Source organism: Monodelphis domestica, chromosome 1 (assembly GCF_027887165.1).
Source record: "Monodelphis domestica isolate mMonDom1 chromosome 1, mMonDom1.pri, whole genome shotgun sequence".
Lineage (NCBI taxonomy): Eukaryota > Metazoa > Chordata > Mammalia > Didelphimorphia > Didelphidae > Monodelphis > Monodelphis domestica.
The window spans coordinates 636,325,086-636,347,807 of record NC_077227.1 but is presented as its reverse complement, the minus strand read 5'-3'; the positions used below and the strand labels follow the sequence as shown (position 1 = coordinate 636,347,807).

The following is a 22,722-nucleotide window of genomic DNA, read 5'->3' as shown; positions in this document are numbered from 1 at the left end:
TGGTGGCAAAAAACTGGAAAATGAGGGGATGCCCTTCAATTGGGGAATGGCTAAACAAATTGTGGTATATGTTGGTGATGGAATGCTATTGTGCTCAAAGGAATAATAAAGTGGAGGAATTCCTTGTGAACTAGAATGACCTCCAGGAACTGATGCAGAGTGAAAAGAGCAGAACTAGGAGAACATTGTACACAGAGACTGACACACTGTGGCACAATCGAATATGAGGGACTTCTCCATTAGTGGCAATGCAGTGATTCAGGACAATTCTGAGGGACTTATGAGAAAGGATGCTATCCATATCCAGAGAAAGAACTGTGGGAATAGAAACAAAGAAAAACAACTGTTTGATCACATGGCTCGATGAGGATATGATTGGGGATGTAGATTCTAAACGATCTAAACTCTAGTGCAAATATCAATAATATGGAAATAGGTCTTGATCAATGACACATGTAAAACCCAGTGGAGTTGAGCATTGGCTACAGGAGGTGGGTGGAAGGAGGGGAGGGAAAGAACATGAACCATGTAACCATGGAAAAATATTCTAAATTAATTAAGAGTGATTCTTGTAACCAAGGAAAAATGTTCTAATTTGACTAATTAAATAAATTTTTCAAAAAAATGAATAAAAGGTAGGTAGATGTTTTTAATTAAGGAAATTTGGGTGAAAATGGCTTTCTGTGTATAAGAAATAGTCAAATCTGTGTCATTCTATGTAACAAAAACATCATCATCATCACTATTCTTTTCAAAGACCGGGAAAAAAAGTTTTAAATTTTAACAACAATGGTGAAAAAGGAACTAAAATCCAAGATGGAGAAAAGAACATTTAACAATTTTAAATGAACTAAAGGCTCCAAGGACAAGTCCCATCCTAGGGTAACAAAAGCATCTATTGACATAACGGCAAAAGAAATATCAAAATTTGAGAAATCATAGCATAATAATACATGGTTTAAAAAAAAAAGGAAGCATACAATTACCACAGATAATCTATATAAATAGTTAAATATACTCTACTATTGTCTATTACTAACTGCTGACTGTCAGAATTGGTAAAATTCCATTTGGAGAAAAAAAGAAATTATCTTTTCTGATGGTTTTATTCAAAGTTAAAGCAAACTCTGTAACTAAACTAGCACTGAATGCTTCTTGAGGGCAGGGTCAAGATCACATTTATCTATGTACTTTTCTCCTATACATGACAGGCTATACATACACAATTGGCCCTTAGCTGAAATCTATTATTCAATACTTTTTATTTGAGGGGGTCTGTCTTGTTGGGCCCCTGGGCCAGTCCCCAATACCAATCAGCCCAGAAACTTTAATTGACCTGTTGTTTCTGATCTGGGCCAGTCCAATCCTATTTATATAGCCTGGTGCCTTTCTGTTTCTGGAATTCACCATATTGGTGTTAGCCTTCATGTGGAGACCCAAAAGGCTTACACTGTATTTTAGAATTGAACTCAAGTGTCCCACTAGCTTCAACTGCCTCAGGAGCAAGAGACTATAGCTTTGCACCACCACAGCAAGCTCAATATATACTTAAAACCTTCTGTAAGTAAGGGACTGTATATTCTTTCCAGCTTTAATGGAAAATATAATAGAAGATAAAGTAATGTAAAGCACAAGTCAACTCTTAATCTCAATCATTTGACTTTGCTGCTTGGTATGGCTAAAGATTTCCAAAAGTTAGTTTATAGGGGGCAACTGGGTAGATCAGTGGATTGAAAGCCAGAACTAGAGATGGGAGGTCCTAGATTCAAATCTGCCCTCAGATACTTCTCAACTGTGTTTTCTCTCTCTGACTCAGGCCAGTAGGCAAGCACTCTGACTCCACTTCTCAAGGTAACAGGTTTATTCTAGTTGTTGGTGTTGAAAATGGGAAAAGATATGTGTGCTGAGGATTTTCCCTAATCACTAATCAAGTTACCTCCATCCCACCATCACTTAACCCCCACTGCCTAGCCCTTGCCACTCTTCTGCCTTGGAACCAATATATACACAGTACTGATTCAAAGACAGAAGATATGTTTTTTTTTTAAGTTAGTTTATAATTATGTGATTTAATTAAAATATTCTTATGCAGTAACAAAACTTAAGTTATTTACTCGAAATTTATATTCTTACTATTAAGATAACATAAAAGTCTTAAACAGACACTTACTATTTGAAGTTTAATTGTTTTTCCATCTAACTCTATGGTTCTTATTTTAAAATCCACACCGATTGTGCTGATGTAGCTTTCTGTATATGTATCATCCTGTGTGAACAAAAGAGAAAAATTAATCAGCAAAATTCAACATGTTCAATATGGTAAAGAAAGAATGGCATATAAAATCTTACTTACAGTTTCAGGTTTTAAGAGAAGCTACATGGCTCAGTAGATAATGTTCAACTTGGAGGCCAGAAGACCTGAGTTCAAATTCTGCCTCAGACCCCATCCCACCCCCTAGGGCTGGTAGCTCAATGGATTGAGAGCCAGGCCTAAAGATGAGAGGTCCTAGGTTCAAATCTGTGTGACCCTGGGCAAGTCACTTAACCCCCATATTCTAGCCCTTACTGCTTCTCTGTCTTAGAACCAAGAATCAAGAACCAATAAAGACAGAAGTTGTTGGGTTTTTTTAATTAAATTAAAATAAAATAAAAGATAGTCAGGGGTAGCTAAATGGCTCAGTAAATAGAGCTAGACTTGGAGATGGGAGGTTCATGGGTTCAGCTTTGGCCTCAGACTCTTCCTAATTGTGGATCCCTGGACAAGTCCCTTAACTCTAATTGCCTAGCCCTTCTTCTGCCTTGGAATACTTAATATTGATTCTAAGACAGGTCAGGGATAAAATAAAATAAAGGAAGAGTCAGTCATTTCTTCATGCAAATTATACTAGCTAAAAAAAAATAAGGCAGGAATATATTTTTCCATATAACTATAAAAACTGACATTTATAATCTTCAATATTAATAACAAATTTTGCTAAGTAATAAAATGCAAATTGAAGTTTAACATGAATATTTTTGTTCCCCGTGTCAACTGTCTTAACAATTTAGGTAAAAGGACTGGTTACATGGTTATGGTCAATGGACAATTTCTCTGTGACTAAATGCCCATTATAGAGACTTCAATTAATCATTACTTCATTAATGGGTACACTATAAAAGTAGGCCAACCCCTAAATGACTCAGATTGTTTTTAAGGAGCTATTCTGGCCAAAAAAATTTGCCCTGCAGTCAGGTTGGTAACAAGTCCCTTCAAACTTGGCTAGGCTAGGCCTCAGATGACAGACATACCACCAATGAGTTTATATGATATATGGCAGAACCTTCAGGGAATCTATGTTCTGGAAGATTCTGGCAAATATGGTGGTATGTCTGTCATCCGAGGACCAAGCAGCAATATAGGAACAATGCTAATTGAAGGCCATGCTGATCCAGAAAGGAAAACACCTTGGGTGTGGGGGCAGCACAGGTTGGATGAACTGGCTTTAGTCAAATTATCTAATATTATTATTATTACATAGGGATTTGAGATAATGGTTTTTGTTAAAATGTCAATGATACTGCTGTGAAATAATTGGAGCAAGATTATAGAGACCCAAAGATCAGGCTGTAACTGGAAGCTAAACAATTCATAATTAAGTAGCTATGTAATATAGCTCTAGATTTTAACCATAAAACACTTAGATATGTAAGATTAAAATATCCAATAACTCCAAGCATTATATTCTATAAGATTTATTAATAATCACTTGAAGTAGAAAAAACAAAAGAATAAAAGTAAAAACCTGAGTAGAGACAAGTGAGAAAAATTCTCCTGCCTGGCACTCCCCCCCCACCTCCACAAACTCTGATTGGGAAGAGCAAGGGCGGAGCTACACAAAACTTATATCTTCCTTACATTAGTACATTACGTAAATATGTTAACTGGGATGGCTAGGAAAGAGAATCCCTGGGGAGAGAATTCTAATAATACAGATGTTACTGTAGAAAAAAGCTGAATAATCTAATAAAAAAAAAAACACAACAGGAATAGAGAAATGCCATTCTATGAGATAGAAAGATCAGTTTTCTAATAGACAAAAAAAATATAAGGACCCTAAAACTCTGCCACAACCACTATTTGGAACTAGTATACATACAGAGTAGCATCTTTATTTTTAAGAGTGAAAAAAGCAAGCAGCTAGCTAAGTAAGCAATAGAATAGACTACTTCTAAAATAATAAAAGTGATCTGCTCTTAATGTACAAAGGGTACACAAAATTGATAGCTAAGGAACAAATTTCCATAAGATCCAACATAAAGGATTATAATTGCTTTCCTTGATTGGATGGATGACTAAAAATGACTGTGCATCAGAGAAGCACTGACCTGTCTCAAGAAGATAAAAATAAAATGTTTACAATTCAATCTATAAAAGACCTGTTTAGAACTTGTTTCATTATTTTAGGCATCAATAATCCAAGAATTACTCATTTGTGTGCTTTGCTTAGCCTAACACATTTTTTAAACTAGATTCCATTTGTTTAAATCAGCAAAAAATCCACTCTACCCCTCCAAGAGTCCAAGAAAAACAATATCCCTGTTAAAGATGTGTTTTGTCAAACAACTTCCATACCAGCTATGCCCAGAAGAAAATATATGTATTTCATTCTAGTTTTGCTAATTACTTTAAAATCACTGAATTTTTCACCTCTCTAATCAGGAAGTAGTTTATTTCATTCATTAATTCCCTGGAATCCTTGCTGGTCATTATGCTGATCCGCGTTCCTAAATCTTTTAATGTCTGTGTTGTTAAATAAAATGTTCTCCTGGTTTTGCTCATTTCATTCTACATTGGCTCATACAAATCTATCCAAGACTCTTAGAACAACACCCTACTCCTCTTTGCCATCATCACTTTTTACAGCACAATAGCATCTCATCTTATTTATAATCTGTAACCTCTCCAGCCATTCCCCAATTGATGGGTACCCACTAAGATTTTGACTTTTGCCACCTGAAAAACAGCTATAGAGTCTTATTAGCCATGTAACCCAGGAAAGTAAATTAACCTCTGCCTCAGTTTCTTCAAATATAAAATGGGGCTAATAATAGCACCAACCTTGCAAGGCTGTTCAGAAGACCAAATGAGATAATAAATGTAAATTGCTTAGCATGGACTTGGCACATGGTAGGCACTAAATAAATGCTTGTTTCTTTCCTTCCTTCCATCAGTTCAGATGAGTTTTTCAAGTATAAATCATTCTGCTCATCCCTTCTTTTTTGTTTGTATTGATTCCTACCTGTGCACCCTGATTATATGAGATAATCTGGATTAGGGAAATTTCCTTTCTCTGCTGCCCAGTTCCTTGGAGTCTCCCTTTTTCTCTTTTCCATTCTTCTTTTAAGATCATCAAGACATAAGAAAACTCTAGACCTATCTAATTGGATTTCCTCTATGAATTCTGAAGCTATACAGGATTCAGAGAGGACATATGTATCATTTCCCCACACATGAATGTAAGTAATTTATAATTGCTTGGTTCATTTTTCATTAATATTTTCCTTTTTAAGTTTCTCTTAATTCTTGTTTAAACTTCAAAGTTTCTATATAGCTTTTGGTATTTTCCTCAAGAATGCCTGCAGGGGCAACTAGATAGCACTATGGATAGATTGCCACCTGGAGTCAGGAGGACCAGGTTTCAAATGTGGCCTTAGATATCTCCTAGCTATGTGACTGTGCAGGTCACTTAATCCAAACGCCTAAAAATTAAAGAAACTTCATATCAATTATTAGACTGAAGGTAAGGGCTTTAAAAATGCCTAGAAATCCTTGATTTCATCATTAAAAGTACATTTTTCTTTCCCTGTAGGATAGTACTCAAGTTTTGCTAGTTATGTGTGTGTTAAGTGAAGAACTTTATGCCACCCTTGTCCTCTGAAATATCTTACTCCATGGGCTTTGCTCCTTTTATAGTGCTAAATCATACATGATCCTGACTGGAACTTAATGGTACTGGAATTCCTTCATTCTGGCTACTTAAAGTATTTTTTCTTTGACCTGGAAACTCTGGATTTTGGCTATGATGTTTTGGGGAATTCTCTTTTGGGGTTTCTATTAGGAGATGATAGCGTATTTTTCAGATTTCTACTTCTGATTTGAAGAGATTAAGTTTTTGAGATTTTTTGATAGTGGTGTTCAGGTAGTCTTCAATTTTTTTCCCTCCTTGATTAGTTTTCCAGGTCAATCATTTTTGCTACAGGATTTACTTTTTTCCAGGCTTTTGACTTTAAGATTTAAGACATTGTCTCATGGAGTCATTGTCTTTTATTTAATCCATTCTAATTTTCAAGAAGCTTGATGCTTAAGCAGTACTTTATACATATTGCACCAACCTGTTAATTCCATTTTTGAGTCTTTTTTCTTCCACAATAATCATTTCTTTTCCAATTTTCTTCTCTAGAGTGCTCTTTCATAAAAACATATTTAACTTTTTTTTTCATATTTTAAAAAGTTTATTATCTAACAAAACAGAACCACATGACTAAGTTTTTCTACCTGCTCAAAAGGCCCGCTCCACCAAAGCTGCGACAGGAAGGAAAGAACAAGAGACAGACCTCCACCCAATTTATATCCTGTCTATGTCAGCATGTAATGACAGGAAGTGAGTAGGGTTCTGGAAATTGTTTTGCTGGAGATCGTAGTTTTAGGGTAACAGATTCTAATTACACAGACTACTTATAATCTTATATATTTGATAAAGTTCTCTCTATATTTTATATATGAGACCTCTGAGAAACATTCTATGAAGATATTTTCCTTAACTTACTGCTTTCCTTCTAATCTTGGCCACATTCGTTTTATTTGTACAAAAACTTTTCAATTTGATGTATTCAAAATTAATCCATTTTACATCTTACATTGCTTTTTGCCTCTTTTTTATTCATAAATTCTTCTCCTGTCCATAAATCTGATATGTAATAAGCTCCCTGTTCTTCCAATTTGCTTGTATTTCCCTTTATGCCTAGGTCATGTATCCATTTTGATCTTATTTTTATAAATGGTATTAAATATTGGTCTATATCTAGTCTACCAGAATGCTTTCCAGTTTTCTCAACATTTTTTTTCCAAATAGAAAGTTCTTATTCACAAAACTTAGATTGTTACTTTTGTAAAACACAAGGTTACTATATAATCTTTTACAACTGTTTGTTGTATATCTGGTCTGTTCCATTGATCTATTTTTCTATTTCTTAGCCAGTACCAGATAGTTTTAATAATTACTGCTTTATAAGAGTTCAAAATCTAATACTGCTAGCCTTCCTTTCTTTATATTTTTTTTAAACATTATTTTATTTGGTCATTTCCGAACATTATTCATTGGAGACAAAGATCATTTTCTTTTTAATTTTTATTTTTATTTGCTTCAAAACTCTTCTAGGGATTCTAGTTGATTATATGCTCACACTTTTATTTTTCTTCAAGGTTTTGCTTGTAGATGTTTTTAAACCATTCTCTTCTTCTAGGTTTATGTCTTGAACACTCCTATCATCATAAGTAGCTTTCTGTGGTAGGATTCTCTTTTTGACTGTTCGTTTTTCTAGCCTACTTCCTGACTTCCAACTTAAATGTTAGGACTAGGTTTGGTGCAACTCTGGTAATAAAGTCTGGGCTAGTCCTTCTGCTGTGTTCTTGGGGATACTGGATGTTATTTTATTTCAAGCACTCAGAGACAGCTCAGGCAGGAGATATGTGCAAACTAAATGTAGTCTGAGCTCTGCATGCTCCTCACATGAGTTTGAGTCCCAGGTATGGTAGACTACTGCTAAATTCAGCCACTATCACCTAGCTGAGTAGTTCTACAGGTTCAAAAATGAAAGAACTATAGGCTGACCTTTGGTCTGAGATTCCTGTCCCAGTTATTCCTCAACCAAGTTTTAGAGTGAGCTATTAACTGGAACTGAAACCATCCTTCACTCCCGAGGCCAGCCACACTGCTGCTACTCATTTCTGATTGAAGCATACACAGTCTAGAGCACACAATGACTCAAGAACCCCAAGCCCACTCTGAATTTTTAACAGGAACTTGGGAGTGACTGACAAAGCTGACAGTTGGCCCCTATTCAAACATCTTACACAAGGTTACTGAGCCATAGTATTGGTCTAGGATCTCTTTCCCCACACTAGAATTCATACTCATAAGCCAGTGTCCATCAGTCCATCACTAGTGTTCCACAAATTTTTCTATCTCTCTGGGTCATCTCAAATTGGACAAAAGGCTCTCTGTGACTTTTTCTAGGATTTCCCCATCAGTAGATTTGGTGAGTTTTCTAAATCTATTTGGAGAAGTTCTGGGAGAAATTTTCTGTATTTCTTCCTGTTACTATAACATCCTTGTTCCACCCTTCTGACATATGGTATCTAACTGAACCTGTTCCTTAAGTTGAATTTTCTCTGAACTGGCTACCATATTTTTACATTTTTTAATAACCTACTGCTTTTAGTATTGTTACTTGAATTAAATATTTTTTTCCCCAATTTTACTTTAGTATGCCCTAAAACTACCACATACCAATAGCTTACAATTTGAGCTATATTACCAATGGTGCCAAGTTGGAACTTTTCTTTGGAATAAATTTTTGACAGATGAAGCAAATTCTTAACTTTGCATCAGTACTGAAGCATGCCAATATAAAAATTATGTATGTGGATATTCTATACAGAAACAAATGGTTTGATCTTTTATGACTATAATATACACAGCTCCAAAATGTACTTTTAAAGAATTCTGAACGTTTAACATTTATTGAAGTATTAGCCTTAGCTGAACACAGATCTGGACACACATCAACATTTTAAGCCAAAGTTTCATTTAAACTAGATACAAAAACTTAATTTCCAAATAAGTTTATATGTGTAGTTTTTTCTTCTGAAGTTGGTCAACAAGCATAAACAAGGGATGTTATAAAGTAATTCTGTTGATAATTTTTCCATTAATTATCATAAAGGGTAGGGAGTTGTTTCCTGAATAATTAAGTTACCAAAAGGTTAAATTATTTGTCAAAGATCAGTAAGAGAGCCCACATTAAGACAGCAGATTTGAGTGTCAGGCTTTGAGTTATCCTTTAATTTACTGGGTAAAGTGGCCCAAGGAAAAAATAAAATTGGATAATGATAGACAAAACAGTACAAGAAATGTTCTCTATGATATCTATTCAGAGCAAGCCATTATCTGCCTGTCTGGTTCAGCAGTTAGAACACAGTGAAGCTAAGCTGGTACCAGTTCCTGCTTTAACTCTAATAGTAATGAGTTATGGTAGTAGTCTCTCGGTAAGAGGATGACGAAGTAATGAGTTGTTTTCAAATGATTTTCCTATCATTTATTACTAATGGAATGAGTCAATTCTCCATCAAGCAGATCAGACATCACAGATGTACAACACATATTGAAGTGAAATTTAAAATCTCGATTTAATTTCTTAAAAAAAAAAATAACACTTCTATTTCCAAATACACCAACATATTTACAGCAGCACTTTGTGTGCTCATTACAAATGAGACAATATTTTGGAAAAAGCACTTGGCACAATGCCTAGCACACAGAAGGTACTATATACATGCTTATTCTCTCTCCTCCCTTTTTGTGGTAGCAAAGAAATGAAAATGAAGTCCATTCAATTGGAGAATGTGACTAAATTACGGTACATGAATATAATAGAATATTAGTATGTTTGCAGCAATAACCATAATAAACAGAGAAGCATGAAAAGAAATGAACCGATACAGAGTAAAATCAACAGAACTAGGAAAACAATATCCATAATGACTACAACAATGGAAAACAGAAAGAGCAACTACAAAACAGTCTCAATAATACATCCTACACAAAATTATAAAGTATAAGCTTGACCCCAAAGAAGAGGTAGGAGAAGAAATTTCCATTCCTCCTTGCTCCCTTGAAAAGATAACAGGATCATAGGTATAGAACACTTACATATACCATATATTTTGTTAACATGCTGATCAATTTCACTCATTTTTTTTTGGTTTCTTCCTGCTTTTTTCACCCTAAAGAATTTGTTTTGCAGAATGGCTTTCTGTGAGAAGGAATGGTCAGGTAGCACAATGGATAGAGTACCAAGTCAGGAGTCAGAAGGACCTGAGGTCAAAAATGACCTCAGATACTACTTAACTGTATGATCCTGGGCAAGTCATTCCACCCCAAGAGCCTAACCCTTACCACTCTTCTGTCTTAGGAGAGAAGGTAAGAGTTTAAAAAAAAATGTGAGGGAAATCCAGGCAATGAAAAAAACAACTATCAATAAAAAGCCTATGTAAAAAATCTACATCTGTATCTGGCAATAAATAGTACCTCAATGAAGAACAACCTTTAGAGGCAAATTTCACAAAAGAATTTGTTTCAAATGAAAATAACGTAAGCAGTTATCTATGTAGACATTGTCAAGAAAAACATGTTAAATATTCATTAAAAAGCAATCTTGTTTCAGACTTTACTTACTGCAAACCTAAGAAGAAGGCAAGATTTTCCAACACCGGAATCTCCAATCAGCAGTAACTTGAATAAATAATCACTGCAAAAGAGAAGGAAAAAATATTAAACATATTTTGTAAGTTAAAAAAAGGCTAGGCAAGAACAAAATTTTCAAGTGTTAGAAGACCAGAGCTCTCAAAATGCTTTATTACAGCAATAAACATTACACAAAACAGAGGGAGTTCTTTTAATACAGAAATCTGCATCTGTAATAAGCAACCATATTCTTGATTCTGGAATTCTAGTTACCTATTTCTAGAAAAAAATTTAAAGGAAACCTAAGCAAACTGTATTTGTGGTAAACGAGTCACTGCCACTGATTATATTATGTTCATATAGTATGTTAATATATATTACTCAATCAGAGAACTTTTGCCTTATCAATTCTTGCCAATAAATGAAATTTGTTACTCTCTCTTGAAGAAACTTCACAATAATCATAGAAAGTGAGTTTTCTAAAGACTTGTTTCTTATATGTGCTTTACTCCTACTGAAGAAGCAAATGTTTATTTTCTGAAAGCCTACATCTATGATGGTGATCCTATGGCATGTGTGCCAAAGAGGGCACACACAAAGCCCTCTTTGCAGGCACATGCCCCATCACCAGTCAGAGTTCCTTACTCTGGCAAAGGGTCTTGGGCAGAGTTGCTCCCTTCCTCTTCTCTATTGTGCCTCCTCACCCCTCTGCCCAGCAGCCCCCAATGGGTCACAGGGGATAAGGTAGACAAATCACAGGCCAAGCAGCAGAACTGGAGGGGGGGCACTCAGGTCACTCCCCTCCCCCTTTCTCCAACTGTGTTGAGGATATTCCTCATTTTAGCAAGCCCCCTGCCCAGAAACCCAATGAGAACACTTCCTCCCTCCTCTGTCTGGGGTAAGGCACACAGCACTCAGTCTCTAAAAGGTTCATCACCACTGGACTATACCATAAACATTCAAGCCTAGAATTCTGGTGAGGTCAAAAGCTGCTTAAGCATATACAAATCTTGGCCAATATTTTAGGCCTGAAAAATGATGCTAAGAACATAGCAAAGTCAGTTTTGTCTACACCCACTCTCATTAATGCTTAGACTAGCTCAAACAATGCCTCTATCTCAGAATAACTGCCAAGGTCTTAGGAATGAGATACACTGAACATGAGAGCAACAGAGCTGCTCAAGGTCAATCGTGTCCTACAATTAAAAGCAATTCTTTTTTTTAATTCAAAGATATTTTATTTTCCCAATTACATGTAATAATAATTTTCAACATGTTTTCCAAAGTTATAAGATCCAAACTGTCTCCCTTCTTCCTTTTTCTCCTCCCATTCAGAGGCAATAAGGATTTGTCTGGGCCATTTATACGTGTATTATCATGCAAAACACACTTTCATATTGATCATTGTTGTAAGAGGGCACTCATATAAAACCAAACCCAAAAGTGAAACTGTAAATACACTGATGTAAAAGATAGTATTGGTTTGATCCACATCCATCCAACTCAACAATTCTTTCTCTGGAATTTAAAAGGAAATCTTAACAAACCAAACTTTTTAAGTTTCCACAAAATGGATTCCACAAATGGACTAAGCTTGTTTTCCAATTAATCCCAGCTACGCTTTCCAATTCTAAACACATTTTATAAGTATTCAAGATAAAAAAGGTACCAATAATTTGGATTCACAGTTGTATGAAAACAAGTCCTAATTCTTCAAAATATTTTTATTTTACCAAAAATTGGTCATTCAAGTTCAAACCTTTCACCTTTGATTAGTTTTTAAGGAGATTGCAAGTGTTTCAGCTAAGCCATTATACTTCAAAGCATTATATAAATGTCATCATTATGTACAAATAAGTCATACCACTTATTTGTTATTTTTTAAACAGTTATAAATGCTGATTCAATGTCAGTTATGACTTAATTTTAACCTTACAATTACTTTGAGTTTAACTGATCCCCCAATAGGTACTCTCTCCAATAGTACACATCACCGCCTACATATGCCTTCTTGTCTGGGATTCTTGTTCATAAATTCATCAGAAGCCTTTCTTCTTTTAATACTCCACGGATACCAGTACAATACTAAAGTTGTCCTACTCTTAGATCCACTATTATTACATTACCTTCTACCACCTCTTCCTAATTACATCTATCCTTGATGTTGCCAGCTAACAAATCATTTAACAAGCAGTGTCCTACCAGCCTGACCAGTTCTTACTAGAGCTTCCATTTTAAGGAAATTATCCAGAGCAGCTATGTCTTCATTCCTAATGGCAGACTTTCTTTATCATAACCCAAATGTTTCTTTTCTTTTCATCTCTTTCCACTTTTATGGTTGCTGTCTTACTCATAAAAATGCAAGATCCTCAGAGTGTGGTGGTATTCTAAGGGTTTTGCACAGTGCTTAACACAAAGCAAGTACTTAAAGCTTATTGACCTATTCATGGATTTTATGACCTTTATATAAGTATGAGAAACACACTTCAAGAAAAGAATTGTTAGGGGCAGTTGTTACAGGGTCAGTGTAAGGAGATCCTGGGTTCAAATCTGACCTCAGATGCTTCCTAGCTGCGTGGCCCTGGAAAAATTGCTTAACCCTAATTATGTAGAATTTCTTCTAGACAATTCTTATGCCTTGGAACTGATATTTAGTATTGATCCCAAAACAGAAGGCAAGAGTTTTGTTTTGTTTTGTTTTTGAGTCTCCATCCTACCATTTTTATTTACTCTTCAGGTTTCCAATATTATCTTTAGATTTTTTTTTAAACATTATTTTATTTGGTCATTTCCGAATGTTATTCATTGGAGACAAAGATCATTTTCTTTTCCTCCCCCCTCCCACCACTTATCCCATAGCCGACGCACAATTCCACTGGGAATCACATGTGTTCTTGATTCGAACCCATTTCCATGTTGTTGGTATTTGCATTAGAGTGTTCATTTAGAGTTTCTCCTCAGACATGTCCCCTCAACCCCTGTAGTTCAAGCAGTTACTTTTCCTAGGTGTTTTTACTCTTGCTTTGTTTTTTAAAGAATTTTTAAAGCTAAAATTTGACCTGCCTGGACAAATATTTTTTTAAAGAAACCAGAGACAGCAGGATCTGTCAGTAAGAAAGACAATATGACTGTCAATCAATTCTATGAATACTTTTCTCCCCAAAAGTCTGAAAAAACATGTAGTCTTTTCATATAGTCTCATCAAGTATATTCTTAATAAGTAGATAGTACCTTATCATAAATATTTTAAAGAAATGAGAAAATATGCATTGGGGTCAAACAGTCAGGTCTAGCAATTTTGCCTGGCCATACCACTGCTACTACACATGATATATTGGATACTGAGGTGGTAAAAGTCCAAAGAAAGATTCTAAATACAGAAAAGCTAGTGATATTTAATATCTTCTATCCAGTTTAATCTCTTGCTTTCCCCATATTTGCTTTTTACTGTTTTAGGTTTGGGCTCCATATTTATTACCCCACTACCATCCTCAAAGAGCTATTTTAACATGTCTACATTTTTTAAAACAGTGAATTTAAAATATTACATTATGAGATTTTGGCTTTGTTTTGTCAAATTATGTTAGTAAGTTAACAGAATTATTGCAGAACAAAATATGAAATATGAAAAATATGAAGATGGAATAATAGGCAAAGAGACTTCAAACTATTAATGAAAATGGATTCTTTATATTCTATCACTTGATTCTATATGTAGAAAAATGCCATTTGAGCTGTAAAGCTCATCTATATAATTTTATTACCTTAAAAATTAACTTGTAGAATGAGAAAAAGAACACTAGATTTGGAGTCAAGGAATATGAAGTTTCTGTAAAAAATAAAATTAAATGTGCAATAATAAAATTATATTAAAATTAATCTCCAATAGTAAAAATATTATATTTTAAGAGATTTATTAATGATCATTAGAAGTAAAGGAATAAAAAAGGTAGAAAAATAAAAACCACATGCTCATGGCTAATCAGCCTGTTCAAAACCTTCATGCTTACCACCACCATGCTCATGAAAGGAAGCCAGAGGCCAGGACCCTCCACCCCACTGCCTAATATCCTGTCTACAGGAAGTATGCAACGACAGTTAGTCAGTGGGCTCCTGGGAAATGTAGCTTTTTAGGGTAACAGGTTTTCAATTATACAGTTTCCAATTGGGGTTCTGATTTCTTACAACCTCTGAAATGCTGGACAAGTTACTTAACACTACACACTGAATCTGTTTCTTCCTTTTTAAATGGATAGGGTACACACCAAATCATTTCTAAGGTCTCTCCAGCTTTAAATCTTATGACCACATTTTGCTTGCAAATAATTAAGATAGGAAAAAAACCCTCTCATGAGTCTACAATTTGAACATCAGCATTCCAACTGTCTCAATCAATTTAGAGCCAAGAAAATATCTTTAATTACTAAATTCTCTGTAGTTGCCAAACATAATTCTACATATCTAAGTTTCAGTTTTTCCAAAGATAATTTAATTCTGTAAGCTTAATCATTCCAGAGATGTATAAGAGTGAGATCAAAGAATATGCAAAGATAAGCTAAGCACTATAATAGGTTTCAATAGTATTTTGTTCTCTTCTAAACTCATTAGTAGTCTTGTTAACAGGACAACAATAACAAAGAAAATGAAAAAACTGAACTTGCCCTACAAACTTCAATTCCATACATTGACATCAATTTACTATCCTTTATGAGAATTATTTAATTCTGAATAAAATATATTACAAAAGATACCCATGGGCTTGGGCAATGGCTTAAAAATTCATGTGTGATTGTAATATCAATTATTACAGCACCTTAAGAAACAATGGAGAAGCAAAGGAAGAATTATATATACTGATTTAGAGAAACCAAGAACCAGAAAAATAATATACACAATGACTATGATATTCAATGCAAAAAAATACCTAACACAATTCTGTTTGTTCAGAAAAAAGAAATGAAAAAAATTCACCTCCATCCTTTCTTTGCAAGGGGAGGAAGGGGAAATGGGTGCACACCTTGGAACACTTTATATTACTGTCAGACTCTGAAATAAGTTAATTGGTTTTTGCTAATCTGCTCCCTTCCCCACCCCACCTATTTGTTAAAGGGGAAAAGAGAAAGCTTATATGCAAAGGAGAAAAAAAATTCAGAAATGAAGTTAATATAAAAGCAAAAGTTATCAATAAAATTAATCTAAAAATGACATGTACCTCAAAAGCATCAACTTTTCTTGTAACCAAAGAATAATGTTCTAAATTGACTAAAAAAAATTTTTTTAAAGCATCAGCATAGTGGAAAATTGTAATACTTTATGTGTGTAACTATAAAAGAAAACCTCTAATCCAGGAATTCTTTTTCCTAATAATTTTTAAAAAATAAGAATTCATTTTCATTTGCTTGATTCATAAATAGAAATGCAACAAATTGATTTATTTTTCATATAACATGCCAATTTAAAAAAAGGCCAAATAAATATACTATTCATAAAACTCATTTCTAAGCCAAGATTTTCTAATTAACAATAAAAAGTCAGTTAAAGGCTGCATAATCTTTCCAATCAGCTAAATCCCTATATATCTAAGTACAGGTAAAACCTGTCTTTTGATCAGGTTATGTTAATAAAGGTTATATTAGTATTACACAGTCCTTGTAAAATATCCTGTGGCAAGGCAACAACAGAAAGCTGACCTTACATTAACATCTGACTTCCAATAGCCTTTTCTGGAAACTTATATACAAGTTCCTTGTAAACGCAATGGATTCATTAGATGAATGTGTTTTTTTTACTACAACACTGTCCATCAGGAACTATTTTAGTGTCAGTTCTACCACAAGATTTAGAAAAAGGAAAGCAGCATGCAGAAAAAAATGTACAAAAGTTAATTTTGCTTGCTTTGTCTAGAATATTTAAATGAACAGATTTAGGGAATTTTAAATTAATTTACTTCACACAATAGCAATCTTTCATAACGCGTTTGATTAAGACTTGTGAATTCATCAGCGGAGGGGCACCCTCCAAATACACAGCTTGGCAACTTGTTTGAAAATTAAGAAGTTTCAAATGTCTCACAGTCTGAGGGACCAAATAATTTATCATGATTCTCAAAATAGTATGTGTCAGAGGCAGAATTTGAAACCAGGTCTTCCTTAAGTCTTAAGGTCAGCCTTTTTGTTATCAGGTGATCTTGAATTCTTGAAAGCTATACAGTATGCAAGAAGTCCTCCACCAAGCTGTAGCTTCTGGCAATGGACTATATCTGTGCTTTATGTACCAGTCTAGCTACCTTTGAAGAGATTTACCACCAGAATGCTTGCCAAATAGGTAGTGAATTTTTCCAGTGATAATTCATGAAGAATGTCTCCAGAGGCATGAAGATTATAAAATCACAGATCATAAAGTTTCTAATGCTATACTTAAAAGTCTAAAACCAAGGTTACTTCAGACAAAATTCTAGAGCAAAGTTTAGATTTATTTTTATGTGTAAAGAAAGGCAAATCAGCTATTCCAAGTTATTTTTTATTTAAATATATATTTAATATGCCTCTAATATGTGTAGAATGTTATTTGTCTTATATTACATATATACAAATACTTATAATGCAGGAGAGGTAACAAAGTGCAAAATAAGATCCAAGGAAGGAAAATGAGAAAGATTAAATCAGAATTTAGAACTTAACTTCAAGCCCTATATGACTGTAATTTTGCTTCTTCACTCATCAAATTATATTGCTTAGCATTTTCAACCAAAATAAAGATCTTCAGTTGCTAACAGTCAGTAGTATTTCCTCATGCATGGTCAAAACAAATAAATACCTAGTCTGGCAAAGAGAATAAGTGCTAAGTAAAAGGCACAAAATTTTCTCTACCAAAGCAAGCATACATTTTAGGAAATGACTTTTTTCAAATGTCCCCACAAATGTCAAAAGATATGTATATTTCTTTGATATTCAGATGGCATTACTTACTTTCCCCAGAATCCTAGTTACCTTAGATTCCTTTCTTTTAGATGAATGGTTCATAAATTTAGAACCAATAATTTCCAGGGTACTATGGTAATAGTTGCCAAAGATGGGTAGGATGAGGGGAGGTAGCAGATTTCCCTGATCTCATGTTCTCCCCCCAAATACTGCTTGCAGCCCACTATCAAAAGCTGAATCTAGAAACTAAAAGCTATTTATCTAAACCTATAATGTCTAGAAGTGAGTCCCTGTTCCTCCTAATTTTTTTCTTACACATTTAACAATAGCTAAGTACCCACAGCGCTAAGTGATACAGCAGATAGAGTGCTGAGACTAGACTCAGAAGACCTGAATCAAATCTCACTTCAGATACATTATTAGCTAAGTGACCTTGAGCAAGTTACCAACCTGTTTGCCTTAGTTTCTTCAACTGTAAAATAGAGATAATATTAGCATTTACTTTTCCTAGGGTTGTGAGAATCAAATGAGAGAATATTTGTAAAAGGCAGTAGGGCTCTATTTGTTATGTTAACAACCTCATCAATATATAGTATAATTAATATGAGCTTATAAGAATGAGGCAATATTGAAGAATGGAAAGAACCAAGAGCTCTTGGGTTAAATCTCACCTTTGACACTAGATACCTATGGATAGATAATGCCTAGCCCAGCGTCAAGAAAACCTGTGAGTTCAAATGTGGCCTCAGTCACTTACTAGCTTATCACTTAACCCAGTTTGCCTCAGTTTCCTCATCTATAAAATGAGCTGGAGAAGGAGATGGCAAACAACTCCAGTATCTTTGCCAAGAAAATCTGGAATGGGATCATAAAGAATTGGACACAACTGAAAATGACTGAACAACAAAAAAAACTGTGGGCAACCTTTGACAAATCCCCCAATCTTCCTGCATCTCAATCTTCTCATTTATAAAATGAGAGGGTTGGCATGACGACCCTTCCAGCTCTAGGATGGCATTTGCCTTTTAAAGGTCTTTGTTTAACAATATACAATTAATTATGCTCAATAAACATGAAGTGCTTTGAACACAAGGTCCTGTGGATAGATATACAGATAAAAACGGAAGAATTCCTGCCAAGAAAGATAATCTTTGATGGTGGTAGGAAGATAGACATAAACAAATGAACACATAATTGTAGAGCTGCTTAAACTGAACCTACAAAGAAGACTATGGATTGTGAGAGGATACAGTGAAAACAAACATAAACATATTTCAGGTATGGGGGCATCTTTGGGGAAATGAAAGGAGGCAGATGACATGAAGTGTAATAATTAATAGTCCAGTTAAACTAGAATGTAGAGCTCCTGAAAAGAATCAATGTGAAATAAGGCTGGAAACTGAGTTAAGAGTCCAACTGCAGAGGGTCTTAAATTCAAGGCTAAGGAATTCCCATTCTGTCCTACAAGCAATTGGGGGTATTAGAGGCACTAAAAGATTTTAAAGCAAAAGACTGACATGGTTTTAAACCTTAGGAAGACTTTGGGAGTGCCAAGGAAAATGGAATGGAGAAATGAAGTAGAAAATAGGGATAACAAACAATTAGGAAGCTATTTTATAATAACTCAGGGGAAAGACAATGAGTACCTAAATTAGAGTGATTTAGTATAAGCTGAACAATGGAAGTAAAAGTGAGAGATTATTTGCAGTTTCCCAAATTTAGCTTTCCATTATATCACCTCCAGACTATAGGGGTCATCAACTAAAAGCTTTCTCTGATTTCACAATTATTAAAGCTCTCCAGCTCCTCAAATTACTATGTATTTGCTTATCTCTTTGTTACTTCTTTCCCAGTAGAACATAGAAATATTGCACATAAATTAAAAAAATTAGAGACTGAACAGATAAAGAGTGTACTACAGTTACAAACCTGTATAACTAGAAAGTTAGTAGTGCCCTCAATGAAAATAAGGAAATTTGGAGGAACTGCTATGTGTGCGTGTCAGAGAGGGGAGATATTATGAAGATCCTATAATAGAAAATAATGGCTCTAGAATTCTGGACCTGGGTTCAAATATCAACTCTTGAGAGGTACCACCACCATGATCTTGTACTTATCTCCTCCTACTAGGACCTCAATTTCCTTATGTGTAAAGGATTAGATGAACTGATATTCCTTCATTCCCTGAATCTAGACTTCTATGAGTTCTGTTTGGGTCATACTAAGTTTGAGATTGAGCGTAACTCTCCTGGATATACAGTTTACAGACAGTTGAAAATGTATGACTAAAGGTCAAGAGTAATTAAGGTCAAAGAGATAAGATTCAGGAATCATATATGTATAGCTAATATTTGAACTCATAGGAGCTGAAATTATAAAAGAGGGTCCAGTGATAGCTGATACTAATGGACAGGAAGAAAAACCCAACGGAGTGGAAAGACAAGAACAACAACCAGCAAAAAGCCCCAGTATGGAAGCAAGAGATAAGAGAGTAAATAATAGAGGAAGGTCACTAGTATCAAAAGGAGCAGAAATCAAACAAATTTAGACTGATAAAGGCCATTAGACAAGAAAATCATTGGTAGTCTTAAAAGAGGGCAGCTTCACTTCAGAGGTGGAATTTAAATTAGATTTCAAAGCATTAACTGAGTCACTGTTGGTAAAGTAGGAACAAGGAATGTGGATAATTCTTTCTAGGAGACTGGCAGTGAAATGAAGCAGAGGTATATGGCATTACATGCAAATGAATGTCAAGGTCAAATGAAGGCATTCTTTTTAATACATGTATATTTTATTGATACCTTTTGTTTTTCTATCACTGTAATTTCCAGACATTCCCTTCTCTTTCCCACAACCACGTCCTCCCTTGTCCTTGTAGCAACAAAAAAAGGAAAGCAAAACCAACTTAAAATGACCAAATCTTGATAGTGCATGAACACAATATTCTACAAAACCCTCAACTTTCTACAAGAGAAGGGCTTCTTCATTTCTTCTCTGGCTAAGATTGGTTGTTTTAATTACTCAGTGTTCAGCTCTGTTCTAATGTTCTTCTCATTTACATTGCTGTCACTGTGTGTGTTATTCTTATAATTCTGCTTATTTCACTCTTCTTCAGGTCATCTGAATCTTCGTATTTTTTTTTTAATTTCCCATATACAAGATTTGTTGGAGAAAGTACAGAACTACAGAAACTAGAAAACATGGAGAAATGAACGAAGACCTAGAAGATGTGTCACAATCTATGGAAGGGATAAAAGGAAGGAAATCTCAAAGATAAATGCCATCTTTTTTTTTAAACCCTTACCTTCTGTCTTGGAGTCGATACTGTGTATTGGCTCCAAGATAGAGGAGTGGTAAGGGATAGGCAATGGGGGTTAAGTGACTTGCCCAGGGTCACACGGCTAGGAAGTGTCTGAGGCCAAATTTGAATCTAGGACCTTCTACCTCTAGGCCTGCAAACGCCATCTTTTAATAAAAAAGAAGTCCAAATGAAAGATCTCTAAACATTTAATATAAAACAAAAGATCTTTTTTAAAGCAATTGTTAGCTTTAGGTTAATAAAAGAAATTACAAGTATGTATTCCTTACTAATAAAACTAACAATCAGAAATCAAAATTTAAAGAAAAGAGAATATATGTTCCTGTATCTGGAGAGAAATGTTTTATAACAATGTCAATCAACAAGTATTAGTTAAACATATAATAATGGGGCACACTAATCCGTACATAAAAAACTCTGCAGGTCATATACCAAAAGTTTAAAAATGTAATATTAGCTACAATTTATTTTATTGATTTTGTTAAATATTTTCCAGTTATATTTTAATCTAGTATAGGACCCACTTGGGACTATTAATGGCTGTTTGATGATACCTTCTGTGACCTAAAGACCAGAGAAACACCATTACCACCCTCCCCTCCTGAATATTATCTCCTCTAGGCTTTTACTGCATTCTTCGCCTTAGTTTTCTTTGCTGAGTCTTCATCCAGATTACATCCCTAACTGTGGCTGTTTTCCAGGATTCCATCCCAGGTCCCCTAGTCTCTTTCTCTATCATCAGCTCCCAAAGATTGTCTTCTTTACACCTTTCTAGATTTGCTCTACGATGGCCCAGAAACTTCTTCATCCTGGAAGCTCATTGTAACTCTGGAATTCACACATTGGAAGTATCCTCTACCCCAGGTCTCACCCAGAACTCCATATATGCCTATTAGTACATACTAATTCATTAATAGATGCTTGTTGTTGATTAATCATCTCCAAGACAATGATATTTGCATCTACATATCCAAACCTAGTCTCTCTCTTCAAATTAAATTCCACATTTGTTAACTGCGTATTTCAAAATGGATTTTCCCAGAGACATCTCAAATGCAACATGCCTAAAACAGAACACATCTTTCCTCCAGAATCCACTTTTTCTTCCAAACTTTCCTATTTCTGTTAAAGTCACTATCATCTTTTCTAACCTCACATGTTTATAACCTTTACATTTCCCTTGACTCTTCACATTCTACCTTACTCCATATATCTGATATGCCAAATATTATTTCTCCCTCCAAAACGTTTCTTACAAACAACTTTTTCTCAGCTGAAAAAGATACAGACCCTTTTCACCTCTCACCCAAGTTAAAGATATTTTAATTGGTCTATTTGATTCAAATCTCACCCCCTCCACAGCACTTTCAAAGTAATTTTCTTTAAACACAAGACTATGTCACTATTCTACTCAATTTCTAGTGACTTCCCATTGCTTCTAGGATAAAATATAAAATCTCCTTTTAAAGATCATCATGATATCGGCTAAAACTATTTTCCCAGCCAAAACTGGTCTTTTTTCTGTCCCTCATGAACTCTGAAAATTTCCCATTCTAATTCCCACCTAACCTACCTTTCTCCTCTCTCCTCTTCATGATGCCCTAAATTCCTCCCCATTCTTCAGTGTTTTCTCACCTTATTACCATTCCTCTGGCTTTGTTTTTTCCCTCTCAGTCTTGACCATATAGTCATCCATTTCAACAATGCATAGTTCTCACCCCCATGATTCTCTTGTCACCAATGCCTCTGGTAGCACAGTGCATATTGTACCATAGCCTGGAGTAAGGAAGGTCTGAAGTTAAATTTAGCCTAAACACTTATCAGCTGTGTGAACCTGCCTCAACTTCTATTTGTTTCTTCAACTGAAAATGTAGTAAGAGCATCTACGTTCTCACATTGTGGAGAGAAACAATTGAGTCAATATTTGTAAAAAATGCCTGCCTGGCATACAGTAGGTACTATATAAATGTATAATATT

General features: G+C 34.7%; 1 protein-coding gene across 1 annotated transcript in view; it reads right to left on the bottom strand.

Annotated features, from left to right (window-relative positions):
• The window catches only part of RAB1A (RAB1A, member RAS oncogene family), a 42,107-nt gene that overhangs the window by 7,347 nt on the left and 12,038 nt on the right, over nucleotides 1-22,722 (bottom strand). Inside the window, exons 2-3 of the mRNA XM_056813924.1 lie at nucleotides 10,497-10,569; nucleotides 2,171-2,266 (exon numbers count right to left, since the gene is read on the bottom strand). Coding sequence (XP_056669902.1) covers nucleotides 2,171-2,266; nucleotides 10,497-10,569 — 169 coding nt within the window. The remainder of the gene's footprint in view (nucleotides 1-2,170; nucleotides 2,267-10,496; nucleotides 10,570-22,722) is intronic.